Genomic DNA, 14384 nt, shown 5'->3' with positions numbered 1-14384 from the left:
GTTGAAAAAGATTTGAAAAGCTGCAAGATGTCTTCTCTGCATACTTTTTTCAGAGTTTTTGAGGTTTTTCTTTTTTTGCAAGCATCTTTTGGCAAGAAAGTGTCAGGGTGCCGGGAATCAGACTGAGACGAGAAGTGCAAAAATAATCACACCTTTATTAATAGCAAAAAATAATAAGTCCACATGTCAAATAACAAGCCAGGAGTCAAAACCAGAGCTGGTAGTCAGATGAGCCGAGTCAGGAACAAGGAGAACAGCAGAGTCAGGAACAAGCCAGGGATCAGGAACCAGGAGGGACGTCAGACAGCCAGGTCTGAGACAACGCAAGGGCAAAGCATACTTAACAGAGGCCCTTTAAATAATAAGTGATGACATCACAATTCTGAGACTGCAACCTGTCTCACATGGATGATGTACACTGGTCTGGCCATAAAAGGGCGTGCAGGAACTGAGCAGCATCACACACTATGCACCAGAGTCAGCAAGAGAGGTGAATAAAATGGCTGCCAGCAGCACATGGCAAACAAAGTAGGGGAAAAAACCCTGACAGTACCCTCCCCTCAACGACCCGTCCCCCGCAGGCGGACAAAAGGCTTATTGGGGAAACGAGCATGAAAGGCACGAAGGAGGGCTTGAGCATGCATGAACATCAGAGGAGGGAACCCATGAACGCTCCTCCGGACCGTAACCCCTCCAATGAACCAAATACTGTACGCGGCCCCTGGACATACGAGAGTCAATAGTACTGCTGACCTCTTATTCTTCATGGTTGTCAACAAAGATAGGACGGGGACGAGGCAACACAGTGGTAAACCGATTACAAACCAATGGTTTCAAGAGGGAGACATGAAAAACATTGGAGATGCGTATTGCAGGAGGAAGGTCAAGAGCGTAGGCCACAGGATTGACCCATCGGAGTATTCGAAAAGGACCAACATAACGAGGAGCCAGTTTATTTGAATGCACACGAAGGTTCAAGTTGCGGGAGGACAGCCAAACCCTGTCACCAACCTCGTAGGAAGGCGCGGGCAGACGCCTACGATCAGCCTGGAACTTTTGGCGCTGCATAGAGCGATGAAGGCAATCCTGAATCTGCACCCACATGGAACGGAGTTGCCGGAGATGCTCCTCCAAAGCCGGAATACCCTGAGACATGAATGAATCAGGCAACAAGGATGGTTGAAACCCATAATTCGCCATGAACGGGGATAACTTGGAGGAAGCATTAATAGCACTATTACGAGCAAACTCTGCCCAAGGTAACAGTTCAGACCAATTATTGTGGTGATTTGAGACATAGCAACGGAGGAACTGTTCCAGAGCTTGATTAGACGGTTCCACAGCCCCATTGGATTGAGGGTGATATGCCGAGGAGAAGGAAAGCTGGATCCCTATTTGAGCACAAAAGGAACGCCAAAATCTGGAGACAAACTGGCTACCCTGGTCCGACACAATCTCCTTGGGTAACCCATGTAAACGGAAGACCTCCCGGGCAAAAATTGAAGCAAGCTCCTGAGCGGTAGGCAGCTTCTTCAAGGGAATGCAATGTGACATTTTAGAAAAACGGTCAACCACCATAAGGATAACAGTATTGCCATTGGAAACAGAGAGCTCACGAATGAAGTCCATGGAAAGATGTGGCCAAGGATGCTCACCATTAGCAATAGGTTGAAGAAGACCCACAGGAAGACGTCAATTCTGTGCACAAACTGAGCAGGAGACAACAAACGCAACAACATCAGAATGAAGACCTGGCCACCAGAATTGTCGAGTGACAGACCAAATCATTTGGTTCTTACCTGGGTGACCTAGTGGTAAGTGTGCAAAAGTTTAGTTCGAAGATTCTCAGGAACAAAACACTTACCACTAAGTTTCTCAGGAGGTGCATTGGTTTGTGCAGCCAGGATCTCCTCCCCCAAGGGAGAAGTCAAATTAGTACGTATGGTAGCCAAAATATGGTCAGGAGGTATAACTGGAGTAGGTACAGACTCCTCCTTGGACAGAGGTAAAAATTGTCGAGAGAGGGCATCAGCCCTAACATTCTTACTACAAGGCAGGTAAGAGACCACATAATTAAACCGAGACAAAAATAGCGCCCATCTGGCCTGTCGGGGCGACAAACATTTTGCTTCAGATAGATAAGTTAAATTCTTGTGGTCAGTAAGAATGAGCACTGGTACGCTAGTACCCTCGAGAAGATGCCTCCATTCCTTGAGTGCCAAAATTATGGCCAGTAATTCCCTGTCGCCAATTTCATAATTGCACTCAGCTGGAGACAATTTCTTAGAGAAAAAAACGCACGGATGCAAGGAACCGTCAGGCGTAGGACGTTGAGACAAGAGGGCACCTACTCCAGTCTCAGATGCATCGACCTCAAGAACGAAAGGCTGGATAGGGTTAGGATGAGCCAGAACTGGAGCGGCAGCAAAGGCAGTCTTAAGACTATCAAAGGCCTTAATGGTAGTAGGTGACCAATGGAGTGGATCATTCTCTTTATGGGTCATGTCTGTGATAGGTTTGACCAAGGAAGAAAAGTTTTTAATAAACTTTCTATAGTAATTGGCGAACCCCAAAAAACGTTGAATAGACCGAAGACCAACTGGGCTAGGCCACTGCAGACAACTTGTCAGGATCCATGGAGAACCCTGCAATGGAGATAACATAACCTAGGAAGGTTACTTGAGTCTGATGGAACTCACATTTTTCGAGTTTACAAAACAGGCTGTTCTCACGTAGTCTCTGAAGAACCCGTGTAACATCAGAACATTGAGCCTCAAGTGTGGGTGAGTGTATGAGGATGTCGTCTAAATACACCACAACACACTGTTGCAACATATCTCATTGGACATCATTAATAAATTCCTGGAAAACAGCAGGAGCATTATATAGGCCAAAGGCCATTACAAGATACTCATAATGCCCGCTCCTGGTGTTGAATGCTGTTTTCCATTGATCCTAACAAGATTGTACGCTCCTCTCAAATCAAGTTTAGAAAAGACCGTAGATCCCTTGAGGCGGTCAAAGAGTTCCGTAATGAGCGGAATAGGGTAAGTATTCTTAATGGTAAGACGATTAAGACCCCTATAATCGATGCATGGTCTTAACTCGCCACCCTTTTCTTCACAAAGAAGAAGCCAGCCCCTACAGGAGACCAGGATTTGCGGATGATCCCCCGCGACAGAGCATCGACAACATACTCCTCCATAGCACAATTCTCTGCAACAGAGAGATTCTCCGGGTTGCAGGTCTATGGCACAATCGTAAGACCGGTGAGGAGGCACGCACCTTGTCAAAAACGTCTAGGAACTCTCGGTACTCCTCTGGCAATTGAGATACCGAAGAAGTGCACAAGACTTTAACTGGTTTCCGAAGACAAGTAGAAATACATTGCGGAGAAAACGACAAAATTTCGGACCTGCGCCAGGGATTGTGCTTTTGGAGCCAGGGATAACCCAGAACAACTGAAAAATGCGGAAAATTTATCACCTGGAACTGGAGGGTTTCAAAATGGAAAGCCCCAACAGCCATGGATAACGGAGCGGTTTCATGAGTAACGAGTGCAGGCTGAAGGGGCCTGCCATCAATGGCATCAATAGCAAGCGGAACGGACTGAGGCAAAACAGGAATGGAGTGCTTTGATACAAAAGCACTGTCAATGAAATAGCCCGCAGCACTGGAGTCAACAAGAGCCTGGGTGACTATTGAGGAGTCCACCCAGGAAAGGACAACCGTGACCAAAGGTTTCTCCTTTAGCGGTTCCAGGGGACGAGGATAAACCACCCAAGGTCTGCCCCCGACAGGACCTTAGGTGTGAGCGTTTTTCCTACCGTGTAGGACAAGACTTTAAAAGGTGGCCCTGTAACCCAGAATAGAGGCAGAGCCCCTCCCTCCTCCTAAAGGCCCTCTCCGTCGCGGAGAGACGCGTGAATCCCAACTGCATCGGCTCAGCAGTACCTGGTGACTCAAGACCAGGAGGCATGGGAGGAGAGGGAGGTATGGGTGGGAACGAACACGTAGGTGATAACAGAACAGGAGGCTTCCGTAAGCGCTCCTTGAAAGAGGGCCTCTCTCTGAGTCTGATGTCAAATAGGATAAAAAAAGACACCAATGCCTCGGGATCCTCTGGTAAATGTCTGGCAGCAACTTTGTCTTTAATCGCATCAGAGAGCCCATGAAAGAAGGCTGCAACAAGGGCTTCATTGTTCCAACCTACCTCTGCGGCAAGCGTATGGAACTCAATGGCATACTGAGCAACAGATCTTGTACCTTGCTGAATAGACATGAGTCGTTTAACAGTAGAGGAGGAGCGAGCCGGAACATCAAATACCCTTCGAAAGGAGGCCACAGATTCAGGGTAAGTTGAAATCACAGTTTTATTAGTCTCCCACATACAACCTGTAGGTGAACGTCATCCAAAGTGTGTTCTTGTCATTTATAAGCAAGATGTACATAGATTTATTTACTTCATGAGAAGACTAGTGAAAAAACAAATATATAATGATTGACTTCTGTAAGTAGTATTCATCACAAAGAATTGTTGGGTGCAAGGGGGTCAGGGAGCATTCCCATATTGTAATTATAGAGGTGGGTGGAATATGTCTTTATCCAAGTGAACTGGTGGGAGATTAACCCCTTAAGGACCAGCGACGTACCCTGTATGTCGCTGGCCTTTTTTTGGGACTTGATTGTTTTATAGCACGGTCTTGCCACCAGCGTTGAGACTGCTCTATTCCACAAAGCCTGCTGGAGGGAGGGTATTAATAGCGTCTTCTTGCTAGACTTGTGCTATTATGTCCTGAAAAAACCCTTAATGACCAGTGACATACAGGGTACATTGTGGTCATTAAGGGGTTAAGGCGAAGGAAGCTGATTTTGTTTCAGAAGAGGAAGAACAAGTATATGCTTGCAGTGCTAGAATTACTCTTTGCACTTACAGGGGCAGAGATGAATGGTGTTATTTCTCACTAAACTCCCTCTCCCCTTCATAGAGGAAAAATATTAATGAAGGGAGGAAGGGCAAGTGTTCATGTCGGATGGCTGCTAGAAGACAAAATGTGAGAAATAATGCTGCTTATCTCCATTCAAGTGCAAAAAGTAAAACACTTCTTGCAATGCATCTGCTCTCCACCTGTACATCTTGCTTATAAATGACAAGAACACACTTTGGATGAAGTTCACCTACAGGCTGTATGTAGAAGAGCACTGTACTAGACAGATGGATTTTAGGATCAGACCAGTACTATTCTTCAAAAAATAATAATTCTGCCCTTTAAGGATCTTTTAGCATTGGCATTAAAGGGACACTGAACCCAAATTGTTTCTTTTGTGATGCAATTTTAAGCAACTTTCTAATTTACTCCTATTATCAATTTTTCTTTGTTCTCTGCTATCTTTATTTGAAAAAGAAGGCATCTAAGCTTTTTTTTTTTTTTGGTTTAGAGGGTCTGGACAGCACTTTTTTTATTGGTGGATGAATGTATTCACCAATCAGCAAGAACAACCCAGGTTGTTCACAAAAAATGGGCCGGCATCTAAACTTTACATTCTTGCATTTCAAATAAAGATACCAAGAGAAAGAAGAAAATTTGATAATAGGAGTAAATTAGAAAGTTGCTTAAAATTTCATGCTCTATCTGAATCACAAAAGAAAAAAATTGGGTTCAGTGTCCCTTTAAAGATCTTATCCACAATGATCAAACATTTCCTGAAAGTTTATTTTAATCTTTTCACTTGAAATCCATTACAAATGCGTATATAAAAAACTTACACTTTTTCCTCTTTAATAAAACATGGGAAGGATACTTGTTGATATAGAACTACATAAAACTTTCAAAAACAAGGAATTTCTTAGGGAAAAAATTTACAATTCATGATTATAAGTTGTCATTCAAATATTCGAAATCATATTACATACACTACTGGCCAAAAGTTTTAGACTACCTCCACACTTCCAGTTTTTATTTTAAGCATGTCAATTTCAGTAGAAAACCTGAAATGTTACAAAGTAAGTGGTAAACTGCATGAGGTTACCAAAACATGAAAAGTAATGTCCATTTCAGAGTTACAAACAAAGGTCTTTTTCAGGGAATCAGTAATTGGTTGACAATTTACAGCTGTTTAGCAGCAATGGAACTAAATTAGGACTTGAACTCTTGAACTTTGATGTGAACAATTCCTACTAGTGTACCCACATTTGTTTATTATTACAAACCCTTTGTCGGTATCAAAACAGTGTTGGAACACTACACTCTTTTAACCCCTTAGTGACCAGAGCACTTTTCCATTTTCTGTCCGTTTGGGACCAAGGCTATTTTTACATTTCTGCGGTGTTTGTGTTTAGCTGAAATTTTCCTCTTACTCATTTACTGTACCCACACATATTATATACCGTTTTTCTCGCCATTAAATGGACTTTCTAAAAATACCATTATTTTCATCATATCTTATAATTTACTGTAAATTTTTTTATAAAATATGAGGAAAAAAAGGAAAAAAACACACTTTTTCTAACTTTGAACCCCAAAATCTGTTACATATCTACAACCACCAAAAAACACCCATGCTAAATAGTTTCTAAATTTTGTCCTGAGTTTAGAAATACCCAATGTTTACATCTTCTTTGCTTTTTTTGTAACTTATAGGGCCATAAATACAAGTAGCACTTTGCTATTTTCAAACCATTTTTTTTCAAAATTAGCGCTAGTTACATTGGGACACTGATATCTTTCAGGAATCCCTGAATATCCATTGACATGTATATATTTTTTTTTAGAAGACATCCCAAAGTATTGATCTAGGCCCATTTTGGTATATTTCATGCCACCATTTCACCGCCAAATGCGATCAAATACAAAAAATTGTTCACTTTTTCACAAATTTTTTCACAAACTTTCAGTTTCTCACTGAAATTATTTACAAACTGCTTGTGCAATTATGGCATAAATGGTTGTAAATTCTTCTCTGGGATCCCCTTTGTTCAGAAATAGCAGACATATATGGCTTTGGCATTGCTTTTTGGTAATTAGAAGGCCGCTAAATGCCACTGCGCACCACACGTGTATTATGCCCAGCAGTGAAGGGGTTAATTAGGAAGCATGTAAGGAGCTTTTTGGGGTATTTTTAGCTTTAGTGTAGTGTAGTAGACAACCCCAAGTATTGATCTAGGCCCATTTTGGTATATTTCATGCCACCATTTCACCGCCAAATGCGATCAAATTAAAAAAAACGTAAAATTTTTCACAATTTTAGGTTTCTCACTGAAATAATTTACAAACAGCTTGTGCAATTATGGCACAAATGGTTGTAAATGCGTATCTGGGATCCCCTTTGTTCAGAAATAGCAGACATATATGACTTTGGCGTTGCTTTTTGGTAATTAGAATGCTGCTAAATGGCGCTGCGCATCACACGTGTATTATGGCTAGCAGTGAAGGGGTTAATTAGGTAGCTTGTAGGGAGCTTGCAGGGTTAATTTTAGCTTTAGTGTAGATATCAGCCTCCCACCTGAAACATCAGACCCCCTGATCCCTCCCAAACATCTCTCTTCCCTCCCCTACCCCACAAATGTCCCCGCCATCTTAAGTACTGGCAGAAACTCTGCCAGTACTAAAATAAAAGGAAAATTTTGGCTTTTTTGTGCATTTTTTTAGCATATTTACATATGCTTATGTGTAGGATCCCCCTTAGCCCCCAACCTCACTGATCTCCCACCAAACAGCTCTCTAACCCTCCCCCTCTGACTTAATGTGCGCCATCTTGGGTACTGGCAGCTGTCTGCCAGTACCCATTTTAGTGAAAAATATGCTGTTATTATTAAAAAAATGTCCCTTTTCTGTAGTGTAGCTTCCCCCCCCCAATACCAACCCCCCAATACCAACCCCCCACCCCTTCCTGATCCCTTAGATGCTTTTAAAAAAATAAGTTTATTTTCATTTTTTTTACAATTTACTTGTAACTTTTTTCTGTAGTGTAGCGGTTCCCACCCGCTCCCACCCCGTGCACGCGCCTGCCCGCCACCCCCCGTGCACGTGCGCGCCCCCGACGATACCGCCCCCGATCTCGCCCCCCTCTCTGACTAAGAAGCCATCGATGGCCGCCCACCCACCTCCCACTTCAGCTCCCACCCACCAACGAATGCGGCCATCGATGTCCGGTGCAGAGAGGGCCACAGAGTGGCTCTCTCTGCACCGGAGGGGTAAAAAATGTTATTGCAGGATGCCTCAATATCGAGGCATCCTGCAATAACTGGAAAACAGCTGGAAGTGATCAGGATCGCTTCCAGCTGCTTTCCAAACCGAGGACGTGCAGGGTACGTCCTTAGTCGTTAAGTGACTTTTTTACCCTGCACGTCCTCGGTCATTAAGGGGTTAAGCATTATTTGAACAGTATTGTACTGCATGAGATTGTATATTGCTATCAAAAGGGCAAAAAAAAAAAAAACAATTAGCAAAGGAAGACACACACCATTATATCTCTTAAAAGTGCAGGGCTTTCCTTTAAAGAAATTGGAAAGAATCCAAGTTGTCAGCAAATGCAGTTTCCTACCCCATCAAAAAGCAATTTGAAACTGTAGGAAACTCTTAACAGGGAAGGGGTCTAGCAGGCCCAAAGCCACAACAAGATCAGAAGAGACGTTTCTGAGAGTCAACAGCTTCCATGATAGGAAGCCCACAGAAAAAAACTTCTAGCACAGCTTAACACTTGTCTCTCTTTCAGCTGTGAAGAGAACTTTGAGCAGCAGGCTTGACAGGTCAAGTGGCAGTAAGACAGCCTTTGCTAAGATCACAGAATAAGAAGGGTCTTGCCTGGGCTAGGAAGTTCAGCCAGTGGGCCACGAAAGACGAAAAAAAAAGGTCTTATGGACCAATTAAAATATGAAACCTTCAGTTCATCAGACAGGGTATGGTATTGAGTAGGTGAAAAGTTCCTTATTGTGCGATACCAGCTGCCAAGGATGGAGGAGAATGCTTGATGGTCTGGGGCACGTTTGCTCATTTGCTGGATCCAGAGGATCTGGTCAGAGTGAGTGGCACCTTGAACCAAAAAGGCTAACACAGATTTTTGTTCAGTTCCATTCAGTACCTTTTGGTAAATGCCTAGTGGGTCAGGGGTTTATCCTACATCAATATAATGACCCAAAACATACCTCCAGTCTATGGCACAGCTACTTTACAAGAAAATAGTAAGATGGTAGGCTTCAAATCATGGAATGGCCAGCACAGTTTCCACCCCATCAATCTAGTTTTGGATGAACTAGACAGAATGGTAAAAGCAAAGCAATATACAAGTGCAGTACATTTGTGGGAACTTCTGCAACAGTGTGAATAACTTACTGAACATTATTTGATTTGCATTGTAGAAAGAATACCACAAGTGTTTTCATCTGTTAAAACACAATAGATGGCTAATTTTAAGGGTCAAAATGTAGGTTAAATTTTTTTGAACAATTACAGGCTTTATTTTTTATCTCTTAATTTCTTTTTTTATTTGTTCTATGCTTTAATTTTAAAGTCAATGTCAATGAAAACTGGAAAATTGAGGTGGTCCATACTTTTTTGCTTTGCTTTTTTGCTTTCAATATATGCTACATTATATACTACATTTTGACTTTCAAGTCCCTTTAAAGAAAATCTGAGGTTTACAGGCTGATATAAATGGAATCTATTTACACAGTATTACTTTAGAGTATAATTTTCTCCAGATGCTGTCTTGTTTGCCTTTAGTTTTATTGAATTTCTGTGTGTGTTCAGTGTTTTTATTTGGCAGGTTACATGCGCTAAAACATAATGTTATGCCCATTTGTATCTTTCTATATCACTTTTATATTAATCAGTATGTTTTCCTAGACAGTTGAAGAAGAAGCACTGATAAAAAATAATAATACTTGCAAAGACCTTCTTATTGAAGCTATGAAGTATCATTTACTTCCAATAGAACAGCGGCAGATAATGAAGAACCCCAGAACAAAGCCAAGGACTCCCGTTTGTTTGCCAAAGGTCAGTTTTAAGGCTGATTATTAAATGCATGAGAAAGTGGAAATACAGCAGTTTTAAACAATCTAAGTATGTGTGTGTGTGTATATATGTATGTATATATATATATATGTATATATAGAGAGTAGAACAAAGCACTCACTGGACTTCAGATTTCAGCCGTGTAATAACTTTTAATGTGACGTTTCGGGACAAAAATATCCCTTCCTCTGTTTGTCAGAGGAAGGGATATTTCTCCAACATTGGTGTGTCCGGTCCACTGCGTCATCCATAATTTGTGGGAATATCTCTTCCCCAACAGGAAATGGCAAAGAGCACAGCAAAAGCTGTCCATATAGTCCCTCCTAGGCTCCGCCCACCCCAGTCATTCTCTTTGCCGTTGCACAGGCAACATCTCCACGGAGATGGTTAAGAGTATGTGGTGTTTAGTTGTAGTTTTTTATTCTACTATCAAGAGTTTGTTATTTTAAAATAGTGCTGGTATGTACTATTTACTCTGAAACAGAAAAGGATGAAGAGTTCTGTTTGTGAGAGGAATATGATTTTAGCAGCAGTAACTAAAATCGTTTGCTGTTTCCACACAGGACTGTTGAGATGAAATAACTTCAGTTGGGGGAAACAGTTAGCAGACTTTTCTGCTTAAGGTATGACTAGCCATATTTCTAACAAGACTGTGTAATGCTGGAAGGCTGTCATTTTCCCTCATGGGGACTGGTAAGCCATTTTCTTAGTCTCAAACAGAATAAAGGGCTTAATATGGGCTATAAAACTGGTAGACATTTTTTGGGCAAGATCGATTGCTTTATTTGGGCATTTTATACAGATTGAGGTTGATTTTCACACTTATAAACTTTGGGGAACGTTTTTTAACGTCAGGCACTGGTTTAGACACCTTTTCAGTCAGGAAGGGCCTTCACTGTAGTAGGCTGAGCCTCATTTTCGCGCCATTACTGCGCAGTTACTTTTGAGAACAAGACATGCAGCTGCATGTGTGTGGATCGGAAAGTAGTTGAAAAGGTTCCTAGAAGGCTTCATTTGGTATCGTATTCCCCCCTGGGTTTGGTAAAGTCGCAGCAAAGGCTGTAGCTGGGACTGTAGAGGGGTTAAAACTGTAACCGGCTCCGGTTTCTTCATTTTAAGGGTTAAAGCTCTGAAATTTGGGGTGCAATGCTTTGAATGCTTTAAGACACTGTGGTGAAAATTTGGTAAAATTTGAACAATTTCTTCATTGTTTTTCACATATTCAGTAATAAAGTGTGCCCTGTTTAAAATTTAAAGAGACAGTAACGTTTTTAATTAAAACGTTTTTTGTACTTTTTTGTCAAGTTTAAGTCTGTTTAACATGTCTGTACCTTCAGATAAGCTATGTTCTGTATGTATGGAAGCCAGTGTGTCTCCCCCTTCCAAATTGTGTGATAATTGTGCCATAGCGTCCAAACAAAGTAAGGACAGTACTGCTACAAATAGTAAAGTTGCCCAAGATGATTCATCAGATGAAGAGAGCAAACATAGTTCTACTTCATCTCACTCTATGTCTACACCTGTTTTGCCCACGCAGGAGGCCCCTAGTACTTCTAGCGCGCCAATGCTTATTACTATGCAACAATTGACGGCAGTAATGGATAACTCCATAGCAAATATTTTATCCAAAATGCCTGCATACCAGAGAAAGCGCGATTGCTCTGTTTTAAACACTGTAGAGCAGGAGGGCGCTGATGATAATTGCTCTGTCATACCCTCACACCAATCTGAAGGGGCCATGAGGGAGGTTTTGTCAGATGGAGAAATTTCAGATTCAGGTAGAATTTCTCAACAGGCAGAACCTGATGTTGTGGCATTTAAATTTAAATTAGAGCATCTCCGCGCACTGCTTAAGGAGGTGTTATCTACTCTGTATGATTGTGACAACCTGGTCATTCCAGAAAAATTGTGTAAGATGGACAAGTTCCTAGAGGTTCCGGTGCACCCTGACGCTTTTCCTATACCCAAGCGGGTGGCGGACATAGTGAACAAGGAGTGGGAGAAGCCCGGCATACCTTTTGTTCCCCCTCCTATATTTAAGAAATTATTTCCTATGGTCGACCCCAGAAAGGACTTATGGCAGACAGTCCCTAAGGTCGAGGGGGCAGTTTCTACACTAAACAAGCGCACTACTATTCCTATCGAGGATAATTGTGCTTTCAAAGATCCTATGGATAAAAAATTGGAGGGTTTGCTTAAAAAGATTTTTGTTCAGCAAGGTTACCTCCTGCAACCTATTTCGTGCATTGTTCCTGTCACTACAGCAGCGTGGTTCTGGTTCGAGGAACTAGAACAATCGCTCAATAGAGAGACTCCGTATGAGGAGGTTATGGACAGAATACACGCACTTAAGTTAGCTAATTCCTTTATTTTAGGTGCCGCTCTGCAGTTAGCTAGATTAGCGGTGAAAAATTCTGGGTTTGCAATTGTGGCGCGCAGAGCGCTCTGGCTAAAGTCTTGGTCAGCGGATGTATCTTCCAAGACAAAATTGCTTAATATCCCTTTCAAGGGTAAAACCCTTTTTGGACCAGAATTGAAAGAGATTATCTCAGATATCACTGAGGGTAAGGGCCATGCCCTTCCACAAGATAGGCCTCTCAAGGCCAAGAATAGGTCTAATTTTCGTTCCTTTCGCAATTTCAGGAACGGACTGGCCTCAAACTCTGCAGCCTCTAGACAAGAGGGTAATGCTTCGCAGATGAAACCAGCTTGGAAACCGATGCAAGGCTGGAACAAGGGTAAACAGGCCAAGAAGCCTGCTGCTGCTACCAAAACAGCATGAAGGAGCAGCCCCCGATCCGGGACCGGATCTAGTAGGGGGCAGACTCTCTCTCTTTGCTCAGGCTTGGGCAAGAGATGTTCAGGATCCCTGGGCACTAGAAATAGTTTCTCAGGGTTATCTTCTGGAATTCAAGGAACTACCCCCAAGGGGAAGGTTAAACGTGTCTCGCTTTTCTTCAAACCTAATAAAGAGACAGGCAGTGATACACCCAGTTCCAACCGTGGAACAAGGAATGGGGTTTTACTCAAATCTGTTTGTAGTTCCCAAAAAAGAGGGAACCTTCAGACCAATTCTGGATTTAAAAATCCTAAACAAATTTCTCAGAGTGCCATCGTTCAAAATGGAAACCATTCGAACGATTTTACCTACAATCCAGGAGGGTCAATTTATGACTACCGTGGATCTAAAGGATGCGTATCTACATATTCCTATCCACAAAGATCATCATCAGTTCCTAAGGTTCGCCTTTCTGGACAAACATTACCAGTTTGTGGCTCTCCCATTCGGGCTAGCCACTGCTCCAAGGATCTTCACAAAGGTACTAGGGTCCCTTCTAGCGGTTCTAAGACCAAGGGGCATTGCAGTGGCACCTTATTTGGACGACATTCTGATACAAGCGTCGTCTCTTTCAAAGGCAAAGGCTCACACAGACATCGTTCTAGCCTTTCTCAGATCTCACGGATGGAAAGTGAACATAGAAAAAAGTTCCCTGTCTCCGTCGACAAGAGTTCCTTTCTTGGGGACAATAATAGATTCTTTAGAAATGAGGATTTTCCTGACAGATGTCAGAAAGTCAAAACTTCTAAGCGCTTGTCAAGTTCTTCATTCGTTTCCACGTCCTTCCATAGCTCAGTGCATGGAAGTAGTAGGATTGATGGTTGCAGCAATGGACATAGTTCCTTTTGCGCGAATTCATCTAAGACCATTACAAATGTGCATGCTGAAACAGTGGAATGGGGACTATACAGACTTGTCTCCAGTGATTCAAGTAGATCAGAAGACCAGAGACTCACTCCGTTGGTGGCTAACCCAGGATCACCTGTCCCAGGGAATGAGCTTCCGCAGACCAGAGTGGGTCATCGTCACGACCGACGCCAGTCTAGTGGGCTGGGGCGCGGTCTGGAACTCCCTGAAAGCTCAGGGGCTATGGTCTCGGCAAGAGTTTCTTCTCCCGATAAACATTCTGGAACTGAGAGCGATATTCAATGCTCTCAAGGCTTGGCCTCAACTAGCAAGGGCCAGATTCATAAGATTCCAATCAGACAACATGACGACTGTTGCTTACATCAATCATCGGGGGGGAACAAGGAGTTCCCTGGCGATGAGAGAAGTGACCAAAATCATAAAATGGGCAGAGGATCACTCCTGCCACCTATCTGCGATCCACATCCCAGGAGTGGAAAACTGGGAGGCGGATTATCTGAGTCGTCAGACATTCCATCCGGGGGAGTGGGAACTTCACCCGGAGATCTTTGCCCAGTTGACTCAATTATGGGGCATTCCAGACATGGATCTAATGGCGTCTCGTCAGAACTTCAAGGTTCCTTGCTACGGGTCCAGATCCAGGGATCCCAAGGCGACTCTAGTGG

General features: G+C 42.8%; 1 protein-coding gene across 1 annotated transcript in view; it reads left to right on the top strand.

Annotated features, from left to right (window-relative positions):
* Positions 1-14384, top strand: part of KLHL3 (kelch like family member 3) — a 277645-nt gene that overhangs the window by 118575 nt on the left and 144686 nt on the right. The window contains exon 8 of the mRNA XM_053719291.1: positions 9846-9995. Within this exon, the coding sequence (XP_053575266.1) occupies positions 9846-9995 (150 nt within the window). The remainder of the gene's footprint in view (positions 1-9845; positions 9996-14384) is intronic.

This window comes from Bombina bombina, chromosome 6 (assembly GCF_027579735.1).
Source record: "Bombina bombina isolate aBomBom1 chromosome 6, aBomBom1.pri, whole genome shotgun sequence".
Taxonomy (NCBI): domain Eukaryota; kingdom Metazoa; phylum Chordata; class Amphibia; order Anura; family Bombinatoridae; genus Bombina; species Bombina bombina.
Note: the sequence above shows the minus strand (reverse complement) of the source record. Positions and strands in the feature narration are given on the sequence as shown.